This window comes from Dysidea avara, chromosome 12 (assembly GCF_963678975.1).
Source record: "Dysidea avara chromosome 12, odDysAvar1.4, whole genome shotgun sequence".
Lineage (NCBI taxonomy): Eukaryota > Metazoa > Porifera > Demospongiae > Dictyoceratida > Dysideidae > Dysidea > Dysidea avara.
Genome location: NC_089283.1, coordinates 20,441,545 through 20,468,251, shown reverse-complemented (window position 1 = coordinate 20,468,251; position 26,707 = coordinate 20,441,545). Strand labels below are relative to the sequence as shown.

Below are 26,707 nucleotides of genomic sequence, written 5' to 3'. Positions count from 1 at the left end.
CTGTTCAAAGGAATGGTAGGCCTTCTGCTATTGTGTGTCAACCTTCTCTCTTCTGTACAGTAGTTGTCTATATGGTCAATGTGGAAGCTAGTTCTAAGAAGATGTTCAATATCTGATTGATCACTGTAGAAAAAGTTGGGAAACAACATCACTTCGGTTTTCCTCCATATAGGTTGGCCATTGGTAAGCTGATCGGCATTCTTGACATGGAATAATTTACCATTTTGATCTGTTGCAAAACATGTTACAAGAATATCATTGGCATTCTTGAAAGCTTCAGTGATTTGGGCAGTTGTAGGGTTGCTTGGTACCATTTCAAGTATCTCAGCAATCTCATCTTCTACTATAGCTGGATCAGCATCAATCCTTGTGTACAGTTTACTGTGGGACCAGTTGGTGGGCAGAAGTAAAACAGCTTTTCCACCAGGTACCAACACTCGCTGAAGCTCTTCAAAGTGTTTGGCATACACTTCAGGTGACAGATTGCAGGTAACAAAGAGGCTAATAGCTACATCAAAACTATCATCATCATAAGGCATATCTCCAACATCTCCAACTTGTATGTGGACCATGTCCAAGTGTGAAGTAGCTTGTTTAGCCAGTTCCACCATCTCTGGTTGTATATCAAAACCATCTACTGATTTTGCACCATATTGAGCAGCAAGGCAGCACCAATCTCCAACTCCACACCCAACATCAAGGACTCTCTTTCCCTTCACTAAAGACTGGAGACCTTCTGCTATACCAGAATCAAGGAAAGCTGCTCCAATTGAACCATGCCTGCCACCAGCAAAAGCTTTAACTCCTTCATCTCCATATCTTGTTCCATTAGTGTAATGTCCATCAGATAGGACTGGTACAATCATCTCAATGGTAGTCATTGTGATCTGATATTACTGCTGCTGTAATTCTAATTGTTCAAGGACTTTGTGCACAGGTTTTATAGACAAATTATATGACCACAACTTCCTGAACAATCCATACATTAATAGGGATGTGGCCAAACCAAACAAACTACAGAAAGTAAGCAATTGAACAAAAACAGGACAATTACTTCACAGGACAACGATGGAATCAGTTAGGCACCAGCCTATTATGCTGGCATACTTTTGAGCATAATAGGTGCCTGAAAGCATTAAGCATAATGCTAGCATAATAGGTAGAATAATTATGTCATACTGTAAGCTAAAATGCATGCCACTGAAAAAGGTGGACAGAACAGTTGATGCTGCAGTGGAGCATGGTTAGTTGACACAACTATTATTATAGTTTACAATGCAGCAAACTCTTAATGCACAACGAGCGTTAACTTTTACACTTATTAACTAGTTGTTCATAAGCAAAAGCTTATCACCATCCATTAGAAAGTAGCAAAACATGGGAACTGCAGAAAAATTTGAGCATAATTATGAGCATAATAGGCAAAAAATTTTGAGCACTGCAGCATAGCATAATAGGCAAATTTAAAAGCATAATAGGCTGGTGCCTAGAATCAGTGATTTTCCTAGAATTGCGTATATTTATTTCTCAACTTGGTACCATATTCACAATTCAAGTTATGGGTTGCCAAGTAATATACACACAATTGGAAAGGCTCTTAGGAATTTGGAACGGCTATAAGACCCCTTTTTGCAGATTCAGTCACAAATGACTTATGGCTTAAAAGCAGATGAAGAGAAGCCATCCTTCAACCAAACACCAGTGTAAAATCACAAAACAAGAGGAGCTGCTGTAGTAGGAGTCATAAACCATATTTACAGCAGCACAAATAACAGATAGTTGGAAATCTAGAGAAGCAAAAGATGTTATTTATTGTGCAAAAGCATCTGTTAGTAACTGTTAATTAATTAACACTTTTACCTCAGCTGCATGTGTATCATACGTGTATACATTTGTGTGGATGCACACATGTGGCTGCATACCTGTTACTTCCATGCACTCACTTAACAATTCATTAAAATCACGTAGCTTGTTAAAAGGCATTTTAAAAAGAACAATAGAGTATGCCACAATTGTAGTCCTGCATGGCCAGACCATTTTTCCTATTATTGAGTAGGGGGAACAGATCCTTATCAGGGAAAAAGGTGATCTGTCCACATAGACTATGATAATTCCACTATATACATAGGTAATGCCTCAATTATGCATTATTGGCTTGCTGATAAATCAACTAACTCATCCACTGCTGTCTATACTAGCTATATTATAGCATCACTAAAATTAATTTACTATGTGTATAGTATGACTGAATTATCCCAGTCATATACAACTGCAATGAAGCAGTAAGAACTACAGAAAAAGTAAAAGAATTGACTTAGTATATTTTCTAGGTATAGCCCCGCAGGAAACATTTTAGGCAGTATACCTACCACAAGTACGTATGTACATCCTAGCTGCATACGTAACTTCCTTTACTTTTTCTGTAATTTCTTCTAATTACATGTATGGTTCCTAGAAAACATTTTAGGCAGTATACCTACCACAAGTACGTATGTACATCCTAGCTGCATACGTAACTTCCTTTACTTTTTCTGTAATTTCTTCTAATTACATGTATGGTTCCTAGAAAACATTTTAGGCAGTATACCTACCACAAGTACGTATGTACATCCTAGCTGCATACGTAAATCCCTTTACTTTTTCTGCAATTTCTTCTAATTACATGCATGGTTCCTAGAAAACATTTAGGCAGTATACCTACCACAAGTACGTATGTACATCCTAGCTGCATATGTAACTTCCTTTACTTTTTCTGTAATTTCTTCTAATTACATGCATATATGGTTCCTAGAAAACATTTTAGGCAGTATCCCTATACCACAAGTACGTATGTACACCCTGGCTACATACATCACTTCCTGTAATTTCTTCTAACTTCCATCAGTTGTACATACCAGGATACGTAATTCAATTATACAATAGTAAAGTAATTTTAGTTATGCTATAATATAGCTAGTATAGACAGCAGTGGATGATTTAGTATCTTTATCAGCAAGTCAATAATCCATAACTGAGGCATTACCTATATAGTGGAATTATTATAGTCTGTTTGGACATATCACCTTTTCCCTGATAAGGATCTGTTCCCCCTACTCAATAATAGGGGAAACAGTCTGGCCATGCAAGACTACAGATGTGGCTATTGTTCTTGTAATAGCGTATTCATTGTTTGTGTGGTAGGTAAAGTATATCAGCTACAAATTGAAGTATTGCTACAGTTGGTTGGTATATCCTCAGTCAACCATACAACTGCTGTATGAATACAATTAACATAATCATATTCACTTGTGTCTTTAAAGAGAAATCGAAGCCATGCCAATAGTGGAAATACAAAGAATTCTAGAGTAAAGCAAAACCTCGGTAATAATATTAACAACAAAATGTATACACCACTTTACAGTTGTAATAATATTGACAGTATAAATGTCTCAATGTATATACAATATCATTTTGTGAACTGTTATCAAGACTATCCTATGACCTTATGCCTTTTACTTGGCTAAACTTTATTTCAGTTGGCATTATATTTCCAGTTGTGCTGTCCAGCAAATGCATAGCTGGCTGATTCAAAAATTGTTGTATTTGCAGTCTGAGGAGCTGAAATATAAGTGGTGTCATGAGTGGTAAAATATTCCAGTAGTCACGCAGGATATGTGATGAGTTATGATGTCAATTAAGTGTTTTTGTAGTGATTAAACATATAATGTTTACACAGCCTATGCAAAATCACTAGGTTGAGATCATGGTCATGTTTATTTAAGAGACCACTTACAGAAACACTAAATGACATAACAGTATATAATCACGGATAAAATGACATAACCTATAATCAGTGATTTGTATATAGTCTGTCTGCCAAGACTGCAAGCCAGCTTGTTTGCCTTACCACATGTACAGTAAAACAGCTATTACCACAGAGCACAAATTCCAGTAATTTTATGCAACTCAATTCATGGTACATATGTACTAGCCTTGACACCATGCTATATAGCCTTTACTATACTCAGTTAAGCCTTTATCATGTAAAATCTCAGTCAGGCTTGCCTCATGGTACATACTTATAGCACATTTGGCAACTAAGATCTGTTACCTACATTAGCTGATTGTAACTTCCTATCTGCACCAAAACAATCATGCTGTGAAAAATGGCACAGTCTTAAAAATCCTGGGTGAAAAGGTTGTGAATTAAAAGATGGCGGCTAAAAAATGGCTGCAATGATGTTTATGCTAATAAATTTACACAGTAGCCTCAGCAACTTGGCAGTGCAAGCTGAACCTGGCACCACGTATACACATTATTGCAGAACACAACAAAGAAAAACTTAATTTGTAATGAATCTGCCCCATCACTACACCATACGTAAAAACTGTGTTGGTGCTTGGTAATCAGTACATTGGCCACCTCTTGTATACTTTAGTGGATGAATCTCCCATACCTTCCTGTCGTGGTAAAAATCAAATGAAAATGTTCAATGTATATAATAATAATAATCCTTGGTTCGCATTCCCTTCTTTTCTATCTCTTTCATGTCAATAGTAGGCCCCTGAAATATAGTCACATTACACTCCTGACATAGTACTATTTTGTAGTGTAATGTGAAGGTGACAGGATAAATGCTCAAGGAGTTATGAGTAGTCTACACTGACAACCATAGAAATACATACACATTTAATTAACATTCACAAACAGCCACATGATGGAAAGTAGTCTACTAGTATATGTATGCTCTCTATAGCTTGTCATTATATGTGATGGGCTGAGCCAAAAACCAAGCTTTTATAGTTACGAAAAATGGTGATTTGGTATACCAAATATTAGCTCCAATGTGAATGTGACCTTGACATGTATTATGCCAAAGTGAAGTGACCACAATATGGTCTATATGCCCCACTTTCACTCAATACACATAAATGCTCCACACACACTGAAGTCAGATTGCAAACCAGAGTAAGGGCCACTCTCTGTAATCCTTGCACAAATAAAATGGCTTTACACACAGGCTAAATAGCATATTCTTTTCACAGCCCCAGCATAGGCACTAGCTGGACCTACTTAAATGTTATTTCAGGATGATTAGGCCAGGTAGCTCAATTACTCTCCAACAGCTGCCAGATCAGTACGTACATGAATCTATGGCTATGGTTCTGATACTACTTATTGCACCGAAAAAAGATAAACAACAAATATTCAGATGTTCTTTCAGTGTTATCTGGTGTTCCACAGGGAAGCATACTAGGTCTTCCTCTTGTTCCTCATTTATATAAATAATCTTCCTCAACAAGTCCTTTCTTCTATACTAGTATTATTTGCCAATGACACTAAATGTTACAAGACTATTGCAGATATAATAGATTATATCCAGTTGCAAGAAGATCTTAACTTACTTAATATTATTTCGGAGTATTGACATAAATTTGCTACGGTTTAATCTGTATCTAAGATATTTTATATGGGTCTCAAGACACAATTTACCGCCACATCATACTCTATTGGATCCAGTACCATTTCTAGAACTGATACACACAGACACTTAGGAATAATGATTTCCTCCAACATATTGTGGGAAGTTCACTACAATAATATTCTTAGCAAAGCCTACAAATTGTTAAATTAACTATACGCCAATCTTTCTCTTCAAATATTCATATAGAAATGAAGAAACACCTTTATGTTTCATTAGTCTGTTCTCAGCTATTGTTCTGCAGTATCACATGGAAACCACAAAACCACACCTGATCAAAGATATCAACTTGATTGAACGAATCCAGCATTGTGCAACTAAGTTCATATTGAACGATTACTCAAGTGACTATATAAAACCTGCTTGTTAAAACTCAAGATCTTACCTCAAATGTACACTCCTGACATTACTTTAAGCCTTCTCACAGGTCCATAGTGGGATAGCATTCACAGAATAAAACCATTTGCTGGTGAGAAGTCAATGTTTAAGTGCAGGTTGAATGCAGAGAAGATCTCAGATCCCAGCTGTCGTGCACGTACCTAGCTAGACTACATGTTACTGGGGATCAAGTCACCACTGGGTCTGGGATTTTTCTGCTTTTAGTTACATGTTTCTGACTCCCTGTATTACAGGCTTTAAGCCTTCTCACAGGTCCCTAGTGGGATGGCATTCACAGAACAGAGCAGAATAGTGATGTAATCTTTCTTTTTCCATCAGATGCTTTTAATATGAAAGAATTTATTACTTTTATATCTGTTAATAGCAGTAGGTAACTCTTGATGTAACTAGAACAATTGAAACTTTTGTTACATTCACTATTAATATTATTATTGTCCCATCAAACTGTGAAGATAGTTCACCAATTATTATTATAGGCATTATCAAAAAATTATTATAGGTTATTACTTACAATATGATGTATATGATAGCTATTGCATGTGGACTCTCGAGAGTCAGTGCAATTGTAGCTAATACTGATAGCTGAAAATAATGTATCATCACTGAAAGTCCACTGCCTTGTGGTTTTTGAGGGGGTGGTGGCCTCGAACCTGGGGTTAATTGGTGTGTTGAGCTCCAAGAGGGCATGGAGGTGGCATTTACCTGCCTCTTCTGGGGGTGCAGCTTGATGGGAATCTGATGGAGGCTTCTTGATTTGTGACTTAGGTATGATATGAAGGTTTAAATCCATAAGTAAATCATCCTCCAATGTGATGTCATTTATATCGAACAATTGTTAGCTCATCCTGCTTTGGGAGTGAAAGTAAAGACACTTTGTTTTGAAAAAATGATGGTTGTGTGCATATATGTGTGTGTGTGTGTGTGTGTGTGTGTGTGTGTGTGTGTGTGTGTGTGTGTGTGTGTGTGTGTGTGTGTGTGTGTGTGTGTGTGTGTGTGTGTGTGTGTGTGTGTGTGTGTGTGTGTGTGTGAGAGAGAGAGAGAGAGAGAGAGAGAGAGAGAGAGAGAGAGTATACGTAGCTATAGTTAATGTGATTGGATTGACTGGTAGTGTTATGAGTGTATACACTGCAGCTGACAGTGTGTATGCCATGCCACATGTGCAACACTATTAATTTTTGATCCATCTCATTCTAAATGGGCCTTTCCATAAAAGTATTTAGAGCATTTTAAGTTGGTAAGCCATATAAGTGCTTTATCTAGCTCTCTTGTATGAAATAAGCCAGGACTAACACATCTAACCAAGACCTGGTAAGCAGAAACATTACTCCCAAAAGCCTTATTCAATGCAGACAAGTATTTCATAATGAGCAACTAAATTAGTAGCAATTTCTCTGCACAGTGGTCCCTCTATTATCCAAACTCATTGGGCCCTAGGTGTGTTCGGATAATGGAAAAGTTTGCATTCATATTATACAGAGCTCAGTTTAAAGTACTCCAATAGAACATACACTTTAGGCAAAATACTTTAATAGAACAGTCACTTCCACAGTTTGGATTACAGAAAATTCATCAAGCTTGTGGTTATGGATGTGGTAGGTGTGATTAATGATTTGTCATTTAATTGTTTGTAAATCTTACACATAGCATTTTGTGGCATTGAATGTCATTTTCCAAGTTACAGCCCACAATGCATTCAGATCATGTTGCAGTCTTCTGTGGAGTTAACAACTCTATGTAACAAGACATTGAATTGTCCAAATATAGGCATACTGTGCTAGAGAACAATAGTGGCCATTAGTGGACCATCCCCAGAGATGTGACAGCCTGCAGCTGTGAGTCACTTGAACATCCATCTAAGATGACTAACTGTGATCCATATGTGATAAATGTTGACCCTCAAAATAATATCAATGTTTGTGAGGCACTTTATCAAATGCCTTCACTACACATCAGTTTGTTTCCCATTGACCTTGTCATGTCCGTTAGCAAATCATTAACATGCAGTAATTATAAGTACCATAACAAAGTGGCTGTTTTATTAGAGAGTATCGATCTAAGGAGCTATGTACAATGCATTTGAATGCCCCATATTGCAATTTGTAGTTTATTGCATATTGCAATTTCTAATATGCCTGGCATACCAGTTCAGCCTATTATGCTTTTTATTTTGCTGGCAAACTTATTGAGACTTACAAGTTTTGAATAGCAAATATTCTACCCTGACCTGTTCTTCACATAAGAAGACATCACTTGAAACTTCAAAAATAGCTCAACTTTTCAACCAAATGAGTGGAATTCCCTAGGGTATTGATAACCGAGGGTCCACTGTAATCACATAGTGACCACCCTTCATGTTATCTTATTATGAATTTATTATTATTAACATTTTACAGTGACCAGCATTGAAGGTCTAACAGCAACTTGTGCTGCAGCCTTAGGATTAAATAACCTAATTTCAAGGACTCAGACTTAAACCATCAACCATTATAAGTAACAGAAATTCAAGTATGGTAACCACATTATTACTATGCTATGGGGGGTGACACCAGTTGTGAGTAGAATCATTAGAAAAATTCATGCAATTTGGTACTACAGTACCCCTTCAGTTCAATTGGAATTGACTATTCTGTTAGAGTATTTTGAGTACAAGTGTATGTCCTATTACAGTATTTTCAGTGAAGCTCTGTATATAAATGTATGTTCAAACAATTCACTTTTTACCATTGCCTGAAAACATTGGGGATCAGCTAGATAACCAAGCTTCCACTCCCTACTATTGGAACTGATGTGTGATTAAACATGTAATAAATATATGTACAATTAAAAAGATGCAATATGATAAACATTATGATGTCATAATTAAAATGTTTCTCATGACTTAGATACATAATAGACCAAAGCTGGTGGATGTGCTACATATTCCCTGTTCAAAGGAATGGCAGGTCTTTTGTTATTGTACGTCAACCTTCTCTCTTCTGTACAGTAGTTGTCTATATGGTCAATGTGGAAGCTAGTTGTAAGAAGATGTACAATATCTGATTGATCACTGTAGAAAAAGTTAGGAAACAACATCACTTCGGTTTTTCTCCATATTGGCTGGCCATTGGTAAGCTGACTGACATTCTTGACATGGAATAATTTACCATTTTGATCCATTGCAAAACATGTTATAAGAATATCATTGGCATTCTTGAAAGCTTCAGTGATTTGGGCAGTTGTAGGATTAATTGGAACTGTTTCGAGTATCTCGGCAATCTCATCTTCTACTATAGCTGGATCAGCATCAAACCTTGTGTACAGTTTACTGTGGGACCAGTTGGTGGGCAGAAGTAATACAGCTTTTCCACCAGGTACCAACACTCGCTGAAGCTCTTCAAAGTGTTTGGCATACACTTCAGGTGACAGATTGCAGGTAACAAAGAGGCTAATAGCTACATCAAAACTATCATCATCATAAGGCATATCTCCAGCATCTCCAACTTGTATGTGGACCATGTCCAAGTGTGAAGTAGCTTGTTTAGCCAGTTCCACCATCTCTGGTTGTATATCAAAACCATCTACTGATTTTGCACCATATTGAGCAGCAAGGCAGCACCAATCTCCAACTCCACACCCAACATCAAGGACTCTCTTTCCCTTCACTAAAGACTGGAGACCTTCTGCTATACCAGAATCAAGGAAAGCTGATCCAATTGAACCATGCCTGCCACCAGCAAAAGCTTTAACTCCTTCATCTCCATATCTTGTTCCATTAATGTAATGTCCATCAGATAGGACTGGTACAATCACCTCAATGGTAGTCATTGTGATCTGATATTACTGCTGTTGTAATTCTGACTGTTCAAGGACTTTGTGCACAGGTTTTTATAGTCAAATGATATGGCCACAACTTCCTGAACAACCCATACATTAATAGGGATGTGGCCAAACCAAACAAACTACAGAAAGTAAGCAATTAAATGAAAGCAGGATGATGACTTCACGGAATCAGTAATTTTCCTGGAAATGCATATATTTATTTCTCAACTTGGCTGTGTAAATTTATTAGCATAAATCATTGCAGTCATTTTTTGGCTGCCACCTTTTATTTCACCACTTTTTCACCCAGGCTTATTAAGACTGCACCATTTTTCACAGCATGATTCTTTTGGTGCAGATAGGGAGTCATAATCAGCTAATGTAGGTAACAGATCTTAGTTGCCAAATGTGCTATATAAGTATGTACCATGGGGCAAGCCTGACAGAGATTTTACATATTAAAGGCTTAACTGAGTATAGTACAGGCTATAATATATAGCATGGTGTCAAGGCTAGTACATGCCATGATTAAAGTTATGTAGTTTTATTCATGATTATATAATGTTATGTCATTTGTGACCGGATTTGCGAAAAGGTACCTTTTCCACACATTTTACATGTAAGCAAACAAAATGATGTAACGCTTGACTCCTTACACTGATTAACTTGCTTTAACTTTCATAATGTAGCCAGATACGTTAGCTGCACTCATGGAAAATTGCAGATAATTATATGCAATGATAAAGACATTATGAAGCATCAAAGTTCACAAAATGGGTCAAATTTTGTGTGTGAAAAAGGTACCTTTTCGCAAATCTGGTCACATTTAATGTTTCTGTAAGTGTGTCTTAAATCAACACCTGACCATGATTTCAACCAAGTGGTTTTGCATGGGCTGCACGAACATTATGTTTATAATCGCTACAAAAACACTTGACATCATAACTCATCACATATCCTGCATGATTACTGGAATATTTTACCACTCGTGACACCACTTATATTCCAGCTCCTCAGACTGCAAACACAACAATTTTTGAATCAGCCAGCTATACATTTGCTGGACTGCAGAACTGGAAATATAATGCCAACTGAAATAAAGTATAAAGTTTAGCCATGGGATAGTCTTGATAACAGTTCACAAAGTTATGTTGTATACACATTGAGACAATTATACTGTCAATATTATTGCAACTTGTAGAGTGGTTTATGCATTTTGTTGGTAATACTATTACTGAGGTTTTGCTTTACTCTAGAAGTCTTTGTATTTCCACTATTGGCATGAAGACACAAGTGAATATGATTATGTTAATTGTATTCATACAGCAGTTGTATGGTTGACTGAGGATATACCAACCGACTGTAGCAATACCTCAATTTGTAGCTGATATACTTTAATTACCTACCACACAAACAATGAATATGTTATTACAAGAACAATAGAGAAAGTAGTCTTGCATGGCCAGACCGTTTTTCCTATTGTTGAGTAGGGGAAACAGATCCTTATCAGGGAAAAAGTGATCTGTCCACATAGACTATAATAATTCCACTAGGTAATGCCTCAGTTATGGATTATTGACTTGCTGATAAAGCAACTAAATCATCCACTGTTGTCTATACTAGCTATATTATAGCATAACTAAAATTACTTTACTATTGTATAATTGAGTATGACTGAATTATCCTGGTATGTACAACTGATGCAGTTAGAAGAAATTACAGGAAGTGATGTATGCAGCTAGGATGTACATATATACTCGTGGTAGGAATACTGCCTAAAATGTTTTCTAGGTATAGGTATATAACTGCAATGAATCATGCAGTTAGAAGAAATTACAGAAAAGGTAAAGGAAGTTAGTTAAGGGATACTGCCTAAAATGTTTCCTATACCTACCTAACTGTCAATTCCTTTACTTTTGCTTCATTGCAGTTGTACATACCAGGATAATTCAGTCATACTATACACATAGTAAAGTAATTTTAGTGATACTATAATATAGCTAGTATAGACAGCAGTGGATGATTTAGTTGATTTATTAACAAGCTAAAATACATAATTGAGGCATTACCGAATTATTATAGTCTATGTGGACAGATCACCTTTTTCCCTGATAAGGATCTGTTCCCCCTACTCAATAATAGGAAAAACGGTCTGGCCATGCAAGACTACAATTGTGGCATACTCTATTGTTCTTGTTTAAAATGCCTTTAACAAGCTATGTGATTTTAATGAACTGTTAAGTGAGCGGAAATAACAGGTACACAGCCACATGTGTGTATCCTCACATACATACACATGCAGCCGAGGTAAAAGTGTTAATAAATCAATCAAGTTCTTAGTTACTAATAGATGCTTTTGCATAATTTTTTGCTTCTGTAGATTTCCAACTATCTGTCATTTGTGCTGCTGTAAATATGGTTTATGACTCTACTACAGCAGCTCCTCTTGTTTTGTGGTTGCACAAAATTGTTTGTGATTTTACACTGGTGTTTGGTTGAAGATGGCTTCTCTTCATCTGCTTTTAAGCCATAAGTCATTTAGTGGTAATTTTGTCACTTCCAGTTTCTTAGACAATTTCATGATTTGGTAATGCTTTGGATTCTCGGTTATCTGAATGTCAAAAGTGACTTCAGCTAGAGTATTTTGTCACTGATGTGCAGCTATGGGCAACACTGCAAGCTTGATTTCTTCATTGTTTGATGTTGCATAGGCCCAAGAGGTACCTATTCACCTACTGCAATGGTTACAATGGATACATCATGGACTTACCTTTGTGTTCCATTTCTTTCTCCACTGCCGCATAGGTGTTGATTCATGGGTAGCACCTAATGTAAATCTAAGCATGTTCTATAATAGTAATTGAACAGCCCTGGTATATCAATTTGGGTACACAAATTTAACCATCTGAACATTTTGTCTGGATGATTGACATAATTATCTTAAATTCCAACTTTAGCACAATCACTTTACAGTTTACCAAAGCCTTTTTGTATTAAGGGATATATATTCCATGAAGAGTGGTTAACTATTGATATTATCGTTAATTTTGTAGGTGCATTCCTGTTTGAAGAGTGCACACTTTTAACAGGGAATATGTACTACAGCACATCTACCAACTTTTGGTGTATTATGTATCCCATCCAAAAACAGCTTATAGCTGTAAAAAAATGCGCGTCCAAGTAAAGCAGAGTTAACTGCGACAAAAAGTAATGATATCACAATGCGGCCATGTGCGAGGTGTGCAAGTTGTAAAATTAATATTAGCTAATCAGATAATACAATGTTATTGTTAAAGTGTTAATGAGAACTATGTGATGCTACTATTTTTAAGTGTGTGAGCATTTTCATAAATGCCACACAAATTTAAAGCAATGTGTATAGATTCTCTGATAGCAATAAATAGTTTGAGTTTGGCCACCTTTCCTTTGTTCGTAGCATTGCCGTATACAGGAAAGACGGCCAAACTCAAACTATTTATTGCTATCAGAGAATCTATAAACATTGCTTTATTGAGAATTAAATTTGTGTGGCATTTATGAAGATGCTCACACACTTAAAAATAGCAGCATCACATAGTTCTCATTAACACTTTAACAATAACATTGTATTATCTGATTAGCTAATATTAATTTTACAACTTGCACACCTCGCACATGGCCGCATTACGATATCATTACTTTTTGTCGCAGTTAACTCTGCTTTACTTGGACGCGCACTTTTTTTACAGCTATAAGCTGTTTTTGGATGGGATTTCAATACTTTTTGTTAGAATAAGCAATGCACTATTGATAACAGTAGGTGAGTTTCCATGGTTTTGACAGAAACCCCAGATTAGTGACAGAATATTAAAATATAACTGTAATTTTAGTGGCCAGGGCCGCCCACATGGGGGGGGGAGTATTTTGCCCCCTGCCACAGCCCGAAAGGGGCCCCTTGAATACCTCTTTAAAGAAAGATCGATATACTCTAATAGAGCAGTCAGGATCTAGACCCTTCCTTGCCCCTGGGCTCTCTAATGAGCCTTATCCGCAATTACGCAAAAATGGCGAAAAGTGTGGGGGCCTTTGTACAGAGAGCCATTGGGAAGAAACCAAAAGCAGCCGACCGTAGGACTACTCGAGAAGTACGAAAATGCGTGCCCCTATACATAGACTAAGCATGAGAAAACTCTGGTGAGGCTTATTAACTATCTTACTATCATAGTAAGATAGTTAATAAGCCTCACCAGAGTTTTCTCATGCTTTCTTCACGTGGAACATCTCGAAACGTTATCCCTTCCATACAAAGTATCCCACTTGGCCCCCACACTTTTCGCCATTTTTGCGTTGTGACGTAATTGCGGATAAGGCTCATTTCTCTGGACGGCCCTGTTAGTGGCATGCAACTGCAGTCAACTAACACCCATTTTAACTAGTAAACCCTTAATAACACTTTGCCTTTCATCTTGTACTGCATTAAATTAAAACGATCAAGATACTCTATTAGAGCAGTCACATACATAATTCCTAAACAACATTCTGATGGAAAAACACAAGAGCTTGACATTTATAGCTAAAATTGATCTGAAAAATCTCAAACGTTTGGCCATGCAACTGATAACATTTAAGATACAGTGCTCATAATGTTTACAGAGTTCTTGGTACAACAATGTTTGATTATTCCTAAGAACTATAACTGTTGTACATACATAGGACAATCATGGCGATTGCTGTTTTATGCTGCTTGCAACTGATTCCATAGTAGAAATCATTTCTGAAAGCATTTGTTGATTCTGTTGATATTTCTGATGTAGTGATTGTAGTTTGACTGCACTATCTGCGCTCTCCACCTGCAGGTCTAGCATCTCTTTACATTTTTTCCTACAGGAACAACACATCATCACATGACAAGTTGTTCATTGAACAGGAAGCAATGCATCATTCACTTGCTGGTGTTCATATAAAGACAGGAAGTAACACATCTCCCCACCCCCTCAATTTAATTAAATCATTAGATATTTTGGGTACTTACCCTAAATAATCCCAAACCTCAATAGTTTATAGCCATGAAGTATGTCTACATATCAGGCAAAGCCCAACTGTCCGTGTTATAGCTAATGTGTACCACTCTGTGTGGGCAGTTCAAAGGCCCCACCAGTGCCATAATTTGTATATAACACTCTTGTGGACTGCAGCAAGTGCATTATAACTTAAAATACACTGGTTGCGGTTTTGCAGACCGTAACAAGTGCATTATAAGTTATAATGCACCGATCGCAGTGCAATGTACACAGACATTGCACTGGCTGCGGTTTTGTGCAGCATAGCACAAGTACAATTTATACCTGGGCTTCCAATTTTTGATTATGGTGCAAAGTACATGTAGTCATTTAGCTACATCGCATAACTTTTTTAAACACATGAGCACTTTAATGAGTACATTAGTGTCAAATGTGGTATGCAAATAAACTAAAGCATTACTGGTGAGTGATATTACCATTTCAAGCCATCTCTAGCATCTATTATGATGGTAATGTATTGCATGGCTAGCTATGTTTTTATAGAGCACCACGTGGCTGTAGGGGTGTGCAATATATAAAAAACTATTGATATCACCATAATTGTTATCATATCAAATTTAGATATTGCAATTTTCAATTTTTATTTTTTATTGTATAGTCAATATATTTTGGTAAAGATACTGCTTTTTTGTAAGTGACTGTACAAATCACGAAATGAAGGTCTGCTCTGTGCAATTTTGCCATCTAAAACGTTTTTTTACCAGTTTTCTATACTTGCTTGATGCAATAGTTTTGGTGTATGAATTGCATATTTGGCAACCCACACAATTAGTACACCCACACAAGGTTATGCTGCACATTTCATATTAAACAGACCTTGGAAGAGAAACCATAGAGACAGTATTACCAACATGTTATGTATACTAAAATGGCATTACTTGAAGATTCAAGTTTATAAGCAATGCAAGCTGATAGACATCCCAGCCCAGTACTATCTCTTAACCACTCGTTAAAGCTCATGCAGCTATATGCTAGAACAAACAATACATGCAGTTTTTCCTTTTTACTAAGTACAATTTCAGATTGGAATAATTAAAACATGGAAGATTTGGACAGTTTAAATTTGAACAATGGACACTTTAAAGGATCGTTTACACGGTGTAATTAATTGATTATCTATTAGCAACTAATCATCTTTGTACATTAGTGTTTACCCTAGATGGTTTTCTAATTTATGCATCGAAATTGACTTGAAATTTCGATATTTTACTAATTATCGTACCAATATCATATTGAAATGAAAATCCAAATATAACACATCTCTAACTTCACCTCTCCTGTGTGTTAGTCACCACTTAAACAATATTCACTTGCTACTCATTAGCCTTTGGTACTGTGTTTGTACAAGAACATTAATACAGCTATTAACATCATGCTGCATGATGAGCTGAATGCCACAATTGAAACGAATTGAGTGCCTACTATAACAAACATATTGAAAACATGCCACCAATTGTAGCCTGGCCATTAGCTACATCTAAAAATGCAGCCCAGTAAAGTGACCAGCCATACTACATTGCAAATGTAGCCTGGGCGGCTCCTTTGATAGTAATAATTCACATGTGTTGACAAAAAAACTTGTGTAAATTTTTGAAATGCCTATTTCTCTGCAAATCTGGTTTCTGTATATCACTGTATTCATAAGTGCCTGTAGTTTATTTTTCACTGTACAGATCAATTTTTCTGCTGTTCCTACTTTGTGGCTCTGTAACTTGGCAACTCAGATTTAACTGTGCATTACGTTGGCTACCTAAACAGTAATAAAACGGAACTCCGAAAATGTGTTAAGCACATTACATTTTCCTGGAGCACATGTTACGTTGTGACATAATATAATGTCCATGACACACAATATGAAGTTTTCTTTCTCAGTAGTGTTATAAGCAACCTGGTAGTATGTTGTGCGGCTAAAAAAACCAGCAACACACAACAAATACTACACTATTGCTACAAAAAGCTTCATAAAACACAAACGCCTTATCTGATCAAGCCAAAATTTGGCACACTTAAAGAGAGTATTTCAGTATTTCCATATTAATTTTGATGATCTATACAGCTAGCACTTTACCATCTAGTACTGGAGGTGGTTGCATATGGGTACAAGTCACTCTGCCGGGCAGAGAAAGACCTAAGCTGAACACTGAGTGTACGCATGGATGTTAATAGTGTAGATAGTCAAGTTAAATAGCTTGCAATAAATTAACTAAATTTGCACATATACATTAGGTGTAAGCCATTCCTTGTTTCAGTATTTTTATATAAATACTTTGCCCATGATCCTTACCAGGAACTCATCGAGTGCTAAGGATGAGGGAGCATGTAACTCTGCATATCCACAACGTAAATGGCAAAATTCAAACATGGTGGACATATTATATAGTTGTGACATGTATGGATTGCATAATACGTATAATTGGACATGTCACCAGTAGAATCAACCCAGCCCAATTTGGATTTATGTAGAATCACTCATCAGTCCAGCAATTACTCTTATTCCTGTTGAATGCTTTTACCTCTCATCAATCATCAGTTGGATGTTATTTACCTGGACATCACCTAGGGATGTGTCAATTTCACCGGAAAATTTTGGCATAATGGGTGGGTAAAAGCAACGAGCAAAATGCTGGCATAATAGGTGCAATTTTTGTGAAGTGGACATAAAATTGCACAAAAGATCGAGATACTCTAATAAAACAGTCACAGGTGATAAAATACAACAATATATAGCTAATCGTTACAAGAACAAGTGATGATCGAGATACCCTAATAGAACAGTCACACACGTTAAGTACTACTAGCTAGTTACCTGTAAGAGCAAGTGCAGATTGAGATACTCTAATAGAAAAGTTACTTTAAGGTGAAATTGTGAGTTGCACTTGGAAATGATCAATTAACAAAGATTAATGCTGAGCAAAATATATAATTCTTGAGCAAAATATGGAGCATAATAGGTGATAATTGCTGGAATGAAAAATAAGTGGAAAAAAGCAAAATATACTTGTCCCTAACATCACCAAAGCTTTTGATACAGTTTCTCACTCACATCTTCTTCACAAACTCTCTTTAATTACCATCGGTGGTGAGCTTTGGCCATGGTTTCATGCATATGTAACCAACAGAACTCAATTTGTATCCATCAACAGTTGCAATTCCCACCTCAATTCCTTTAGAATCTGGAGTACTCCTGGGACCACTGTTATTTATCACATACATGAATAATGCTGTTGTATACAGCAAGGCTATATTGTTTGTGGATGATACTAAATGCTTTAGACACATTAATGTTCCAAGCGACACACAACTGCTACAACACTATCTAAAGTGTCTGTTTAGCTGGAGCACATCATTCCTCCTGTCATTTCATCTCTCCAAATGTTCTCACCGGTCATTCAAATGTAAATCTCCAATTGCAACTTCTTACAATATCAACAATAACCCTATTAATTCCTCCCATACACATAAAGACCTATAAGAAAGCCTACAAAACCCTAGGATTTATACGTAGAACCTTTGGTAAAACCATTATGCCTCAAGTTTCAGTGAAATTGTACATTTCTTTAGTTAGATCACAGCTCATTACTGCTCACCCTATGGCGACCACACCTTTTGAAAGCGGAGAAAAAAGACGGTCTGGGCACGAGGCTAAGCATCTTGCTCGGTCTTACACCTTCACTGATGTTGCGCATTTAGTTACGGGTTCTGTGAGCATGCGGGTTAAGTGCATCCTTATATGGCAATTTCAAAATTACTATTACGGTGCCATGTTTGAATTTCGCCATTTATGGAATTACATGCTTTGGACTCGATGAGCTCCTGCAGTGGTGTCCCCTAGTCGGGCATCGCCCGCTCCTTCGCTAAAAAGTAAGAGTCTGGTGAAATACAAATACCATATCAGTTCAAAAGGAATTCAATCAGACAGCATATGTCGCCATAGGATTCCCGCCTACAATTTGAACAATGGCATTGTGTTGCCAAGGTGATTTCTGTCTAAAACATCATTGGCACACATTAATTGGCTAGCACGGAATTTCAGCACTAGAACTGATATGGTATTTGTATTTCACCAGACCTTTACTTTACTTTTTAGCAAAGGGGTGGGCGGCACCAGACTAGGTGTCCCCTGGATCTATTATGCATGCTTGAATGGCTTCTTGTATCATAATAATAACAATATGATATGAATAATAAGATGAACAAAACAGCAAATTTCAGTCTTGTCAAAAGTTTTCTTGCTTGATTAGACCTAAACTGCAAAGAGCATGGTTTTAGGTGAATGTTCTATTAGAGTTTTTGCAAAATTCCTGGGCAATTCCCACATCCCTACTTGAATCTAAAATTCCAAATTTATTCGTCTATGCACCAACATTTACTAGCCCTCAAATATTTGTGTTCATGATGGGGGTAATTACAGATAAAGCTCACAGTGACACACATGATAACATACAATTCCTCAGTGATTTCATCCAGTCTCCCTTCACCCTTGCCTAGGGCTTGCTCAATCTCCTACAGATATACCATGTGTGTAAGTCTGGTGTTGCCACCCCTTTGATTAGAAATGAAGGGTCTGGTTGATCTAGCATCATGCGCTTATAAGTATCTGGTGCAACCAACAAAATTGTAATGACTGCAGAATTTGTGTGAACCATTTACAAGGCAACAAAGTTTAATGACAATACTGATTGTGACTTTAAAGCAACTGATTTGATTATCACTTTACAGTACTACATAAAGCTAGCTACAGAGAATGCCGAGTGGTTTGTCTGATCAATTTGAAGTCCACAAGTTTTGCGTAGCTAGCAGTAGTTACATAGCGATTCCTCGAGCGATTCTTAGCTACAAGTGCCAACCAGTGGTCTTTGAGCAATAACTTATAACACAACAGCTGACACCCCACAATTCAGCATTGAACACTCACAGTTTAAGTAGTTCCTTAATTAGGTAATATTCAAACTTTTGATTCCGCCAAAATTATGTCTTAGAATTGATGATATCCGGCCCTAATGGCACTCCCATCCTAGCTAAAATGCCTAGTAAAACAAGCAAGATAAAACAGTTAATCTACAGAACCTAGCTAATTAGACCTACAGCTCACTGTGTGGACTGTCAGAATGAGCCAGCATATAAGGAAACCCCCTTAGTGGGGCAGGACTCACGGTAAAGCAAACCCCTGCAACCTATTCCTGATTCTGGTCCTAGCTGAATCAAAAATTGGATGAAGGCTTAGCCATATGGCATTATTCACATGCAACCTTTAAACTTCATAATACGCGCAATAAACAGCATGCAGCTACTGATTTGTGCACCAGTAAGTTTTATTTATTTATTTAATGCAGACGGGCCTGCATTAAAGGTGGCCACAGCCAGAATATACATACAGTAATTACAAATACAGTACTACAATTAATTTAAGTACTAAAGCTACTATATTACAGGTTTTTGCAATTGAATTCGGCGACTTTGCAATTGAATTCGTCCTGTTTGCAATTGAGTTCGTCGCTTTTGCAATTGAATTCGTCCCGTTTGCAATTGAATTCGTCCCGTTTGCAATTGAGTTCGTCGCTTTTGCAATTGAATTCGTCGCTTTTGCCCGTAACAAGAATGGCAGCTGGAGGAAACACGAAAACATGATGTAGCAGCTGCTACAAGAACTTGTTCAAGTACAACAGTAGTAAACAACTCTTTATAAGGCAATAATTCTTCCTCTACAGCCTATCCAGCAACATTCCAAACTCTACTACGCCATTCGCGATGGGTGTGGTCACTCGTGAGCAAGTTAATTAACTTGTCAGACAGCTATCAACTTCGCGTACTACCAGCTCCAATTACTTTCTAGTGTCTCAAGTGTAACTTTCCAAGGCATAAATAGTTCATCTCTTAATGAACGGGTTGGTTTCTTGGAGCCGTTTTGTTTATGACGAATTGTAATGCAAACGCGACGAATTCTATTGCAAAACCAACTAATTCAACTGCAAAACTGATGAATTCAATTGCAAAACCGACGAAGTCAATTGCAAAACCGACGAATTCAATTGCAAAACCGATGAATTCAATTGCAAACGGGACGAAGAATTCAATTGCAAACGGGACGAATTCAATCGCAAAGGCGACGAATTCAATTGCAAAAACCTGTAATGTCATTAAAGTTATGAGGAGTGAATCAGGACAGGCACTCTTTGAGCACGGGCATAGAAAATGTCACATAGACTGCAAGAATTATGTATACTGGCACACTGCTATATTGTGGGACCATAGGTGATGATTCTAAGGGGAAGCCTTGGCCTCCCCTGCTGAAAAATAGCTTTTTACAAATCTTGGAGAAAAGTTGCAGTATAGATTGGCATTGTTATTTTTAGCATTTTTCATGTTTATAGCATAAATTTTAAGCTGTTTTCAAATCTTCAAATTGCAAAAATCCTGCAACTTTGCAACCCCCAGACCCCCCTGAAATTCTACTTTATATTACAGTCATCCAACAATAGTTATGTTGTTCCCTGCTTGGCCCCCCCTGTAGATCAGGACTAGAATTGCCACTGTGTGGGACAGACTTAAATTTGAGTATAGGCTACCGTGTCTACTGTCAGGGCCGCCCAGAGAAATTAAGGGGCCCAGGGCAAAGAGTTAAAGTGGGGCCCTTCACCCAAGTTGTAAGGTGAAGACCAAAAAAAAAAAAAAAAAGGTCACAACCTGCTGGCAATGACAATAACTACCCAGCACCAACCATATCTCCTTATCTATAAGCTTGCTACACTGCTCCTCTGAAGAATACTGTGACTGCTCTATTAGAGTATTTAGATCTGACTGCTCTATTAGAGTATATCGATCTTTTAAAAAGGTATTCAGGGGCCCTTCATGGGGCCTCCTGCATGGGGCCCCTTTCAGGCTGGGGCCCGGGGCAAAATACCCCAGTTGCCCCCCCCCCCCCCCCCCCCCTGTGGGCGGCCCTGTCTACTGTTTCACTGACTCACAACAAGTAGCTAGGCTAAGCCATGTTATAAGTTTAAATATCACATGTTGTATAAAAAGGCTGAAGCACTAAGTACACAACTTATAAGCATGCAACTTACATAGCTATCTGTAAACCTTCTAAACAGTGATTTTTCAAAACCAATAATAGCCAAAATAAGAAAATATGGCCAAAATTAGACACAGTCAAAAACTGATGTGGGAGGGGACAAGAACAGGATTACTACTTGGAATGGCCTAAAGAGAGTGCCAAGGAGGGGGAGAAGGATCCAGGATCCAACTTCCACAATGAGCTGTTAGGCAGCAGATTGAACAATGTAAAAACACCTGCAGGGCAATATATCGCAGCCAAAAGCAAAACAGACAGCTGCTCTAGCAGGTGACGAGACATAGGACGAGGGACTAAGGTTTGACATCAAAATTTATCATTGGGGATATCATCCATACCAATTATATTATATTTTTATGTGTAGCTGCACACTTTATAGCTACACACCTTGCCGTGCCATAGATAATTATGAATAGCTAATTGTTCAATATGGTTCTCTCCTGATTGAGTGACGTAGCGCGCATTCCAGCTGCACAAGTGCATGATGCTGGACAAACCAAACCCTTTATTTCTAATCGACTGGGCAACTGCGCCATGCAGATCACCATTACACAAAAACACACACACAAAATACTGTTACCTCCTGGATTCGCTGACTTTCGAGCTGGCTGCGGCGTTCTTCCAGTTCCTGACGCTCTACGAAACAAGCATGACTGCTAAGATCAACTAGTGTCTTATAACTAACTTTTCTGAAGTGATTTGAGCTTTTCCGCTTCATTTTGTAACTCTTTCTCAATGCTCTTTGAATTAGCCTCCAACATTTGTAGTATGGCCTCCATCGTGCTAGCAGTACGTAGTATGAATGATCAAACTCTACAGAACGCAAAGTAAACCCAAATTGTAACTAGCTAATAACTCTAGCTCTTTTAAAGTTAACAGTTGATGGCTGAATACAAAATGCAACAGCGAAGACAGCAAATTTATATTGAATAGCCTATACCAGGAAACACCAATTAAATGATGCAATTATACGAACTAGCTACAACGATCACAGCATCATACTCCATAATCTGCTTATACATTAGGATAACTACCTGTCTAAACTAATTAGTAACTAAGTTAGCTAACTTCTTGCAATACATGGAGCCATACATATATGTACACATGGCCATGAGCATTTATGGTTTTTCTAAATGCATAATGAAATGCACCATGAAAATTTACCACTGGGTATTTCATGGACTATGATATACCTATGAATCTTAAAATTTCATAGCCCATAGTTTCATGTCATACATGTAAATCATGGACTATGTGACCGGCTCTGCAAAAAAGTATGTCTTAAATAGCCTTTCCAAAGCTTCAAGTTTAACATTTCATGGTTCTAAACTATCTACTTGAAACTATGTAGGTAAATAAGGGCAATAACGAGACCAAATTTCTTTATTCAGATATCAAATTTTGGATTGCCGAGTTGACACATTTATGAACAATAATTATTATATCATTTAAAAAGTGCACTAACAAGTATAAGGATTTTAAATTTTGAATTCCAGTAGGGATCATATTAATAAAAAGTACTGAAACAAGGTGATCATTTACGCCTAACGCACAAATTTAATCCCTACTTTAGCCATATGCAATATAACTAGTTACTAATTGTAAAAGTAGGCATTAAATGTGCACATTAGGTGTAAATGATCACCTTGTTTCAGTACTTTTTATTAATATGATCCCTACTGGAATTTCAAATTTCAAAATTTTCCTCTTAGAATACATCTTACATCACTAGCCAAAGCTGCTAATGGGTAGCTACCATAATCTGTTAATCTGATGTGGCAAGAAACTGTCCCATTTTAGACCACATAGTCTAAGCCTTAGCTACTCATACCTTGTATACACCCTCCAGTGCTTAACCGGCAATTAAAGTAGATAAAAAGAAAAACAAAACAACCTTACAGCCTGAAAACGTCTTTAATATATTTGTAGATATTTTGTACAACTTAGTGCCTCTAAAAATTAATTATAATTAGTCAATGTGTATTTCTGGTTGTATTACAACTTTATGTTTACCTAAATAGTACATAACACTTGTGCAGCAAATATTGGTGTGAATCAAGAGTAGAGGGCGTCACTCCAAGATTACAAAACCAATAATCCTATATAGCTACACAGCTAAATTGCACACATAAGCTGGTCACAGCAAAGAAATCCAAATCACTAAGATATAGCTAGCTGCTTACACATATTTTATAATTTCAGTAAAATGTTCTTGAATCTCACAGATCATATTTGTCTAACACAAAACAGTTGTATAGAAGTAATTCCATGAAGTTTGAAAGGTCTTTTTTCCTCTTCCATCACATGCGTAATTTACAAGATTAATTTTGCATCGATCACATTTTTGTCTCACTACGCCATTTTATTAAGCTGCAATCATGTGATACTACATATTGCATGATGTGTCATGATGTGATGAGTCTTTTGATGTTTATCACAGGACTGTAGTGTAAATGGGGACAAAGTTACAGCAGGTTTTCTAAGTATAAACGAAGAATTTAGTTTTAAAGCGATGTTTTAACACCTTACTGCTGTTCAAGAAAAAGCTTTGGTACCACCTATAAGGAAAACAATGACAGTTGATTCGTGGAAATAGTGCAAGCGAGTGTCGAGTTATAAGAATTTGAATGGAATGGTGCAAAATCTAATGCGTAAGTCTTGGGAACTTTTGGATGCACGCACCATACTACCTATCTAACTACTTAGTTAGGCATGTAGGTAATTAGCCTAATGTAACCACCTGTCTAAGCTAATTATCTACATAAGTAGTTGTCATGTTTACGTATACACATTATTCTTACTTATTCTTCGACCTGCTTATAGTTAGGTAGGCGATTAGTTTAGACAAGTAGTTATCCTAATGTATACATTAGGATAATTACCTGTCAGGAGACAGGTAGTTATCCTTAATATAATGGTAGGATAACTACCTGTCAGGAGACAGGTTAATATAATGGCAGGATAACTACCTGCCAGGAGACAGGTAGTTATCCTTAATATAATGGTAGGATAACTACCTGTCAATACTGGTAGTTATCCTAATATGTGACCAGATTTGCGAAAAGGGGTCTTCCACACACATCCAATTTACCACCTTTTATAATTCATAACTTCAGATTGGAAGGAGCTATTGACTTGAAAATTGGTCAGATGTGAGCATCAACATAGTTGAATAGATGGTGAAAATGCAGATCAATATGTTACTTGGAAACTTTGTTATGGTCTCCCATGCTCACATAATTGGATGTGTGTGGAAGACCCCTTTTCGCAAATCCGGTCACATATAATGTATACATTAGGATAACTACCTCCTCTACCACACTTACAGGTTGAGAACTTCTTGTTCACTATACTGACCCCTCGGATGCTGGCTGTGGAGACGCACCTTAGCCATAGCAACATGATGAAGTACTTCAAGAGGGTTCAGGGTTGAGGTACAAACAACTGACTGATAGGGATGGGTTTCCTATAAACATGATGACAGAGTGAAAAAACTTTCTAGTATATATAGGGGTCATCTAGTAGGGGTCATAAGTACCAAAACAAGGGGATCATAAACCTAACTTACTCCCTACTTTAGCCATGTCATAATAATGCTAGCTAGTAATATGGCTAAAGTAGGGATTAAATTTGCATGTTAGGTGTAAGTGATCCCTTGTTTCAGTACTTTTCGTTAATATGATCCCTACTAGAATTTAAAATTCCAATTTTTTCCTTATACTTGTTTGTGCACTTTTAATAATAATAATTAGACAGTGGATATTGAACTGAAAGTCGGTGCAATGGACCTTATCCACAATGATGTCACAGCACAAAATGGTGGCCGATAGTGTGGACACTTTTGTACAGAGGGCATTGGGAGAGATGGCGGTTCGCTATGATAACATTTACATACTGCAGCAAGGGGAAAGATGAGGCATACATTAACAATAAATTTCCACTCAATTCCCTTTGCTGCAGAAAAATCAATCACATCATCACTTCTAACAACATCACTCCAAATCTTGTTGAGAACTGATCTTGCTGTCTTAAACTGTTTAGCATTGTCTGACAGGATTTGCTTTGGAATAATTACAAGACCAATGCATGTGGTTTTGCGTCAATACCCAATACCATAACTTAAGCCTGGTTTCGTCTGGTGGGACTATTTCGCATTGCCACATCATGCTAACTTGCCTCTTACCTTTATTATCCAACAGTTCTATGTCATGAAATTCGCAAACAAAGCTTATTTTAGTGATTACATACGAAGTGCCCACACTAAACATGGCCATTTTGTCAATTATGATGCCATTGTGGATAAAGTCCATAGTGTAATGACTATTATACCGACAGTCACATGAAATTTACTGAATTGATTCTGACAGACAATAAGAAGGTCTAGGTAGTATCAGCCTGACTCAGCCAGCAAATGAAGTAGTAGAAATAGGTCTACAATGGTTCTCGTATGGTCATGTGATCTGTGTATTTTGCTACCTGTGAATTGATTGTGGGATACAGTATGACCTGTGCCGGGACCTGTGCTCCTCTACTCGTGATTTCAGGAAACCCGTTCACAACAAGTGTGGAACATCTGTGAGTTTCTGTGATAGCCTCTGTGTGGGAACTTGTGCTGGTTCTTGAACTGAAGTCAGTTTGCACCCATCAATGTTAAGCCCCTACTCAGTATGACCTATGTTGCGTTAGGTGGTTTGACAACTCACAAGAGTAAATATGGGGCACAAGTGTTCATCTAACTACCTACCAATTCTCCTAGTTGATATCCTCTTAAGTAGGCTGCACTGCTGGAGAGACTCAATTGGTAGGGCTTCGAATATATATATTTTTATGAAGATAAACTGGATATTGAAGTGGGAAAATGCATCTCCATTCTCTTGTTTATCTCATTCAGAGATACTTGGAGTTACAAATATTCT

At 37.2% G+C, this 26,707-nt stretch overlaps 2 protein-coding genes across 3 annotated transcripts; both read right to left on the bottom strand.

Moving 5' to 3' along the window:
- Nucleotides 1–8,632: 8,632 nt before the first annotated feature.
- On the bottom strand, nucleotides 8,633–9,845 carry LOC136240366 (uncharacterized). Its single transcript, XM_066031321.1, has one exon. The coding sequence runs from the start codon at nucleotides 9,663–9,665 to the stop codon at nucleotides 8,733–8,735; it is 933 nt and encodes a 310-aa protein (XP_065887393.1). The 5' UTR covers nucleotides 9,666–9,845; the 3' UTR covers nucleotides 8,633–8,732.
- A 4,416-nt stretch (nucleotides 9,846–14,261) lies between these two features.
- LOC136240102 (ATP synthase subunit b-like) lies at nucleotides 14,262–25,437 on the bottom strand. 2 transcript variants are annotated; one of them, XM_066030952.1, is made up of 5 exons: nucleotides 25,118–25,437; nucleotides 22,477–22,604; nucleotides 22,372–22,427; nucleotides 19,164–19,222; nucleotides 14,262–14,519 (listed from the first exon to the last, which is right to left on the bottom strand). In XM_066030952.1, the coding sequence occupies exons 2-5, from the start codon at nucleotides 22,568–22,570 to the stop codon at nucleotides 14,357–14,359; spliced, it is 372 nt and encodes a 123-aa protein (XP_065887024.1). In that variant the 5' UTR covers nucleotides 22,571–22,604; nucleotides 25,118–25,437; the 3' UTR covers nucleotides 14,262–14,356. The 2 variants fall into 2 exon arrangements, with proteins under 2 accessions (XP_065887024.1, XP_065887023.1); XM_066030951.1 differs by lacking the exon at nucleotides 25,118–25,437 and having other exon boundaries at nucleotides 22,477–22,735.
- Nucleotides 25,438–26,707: the final 1,270 nt, after the last annotated feature.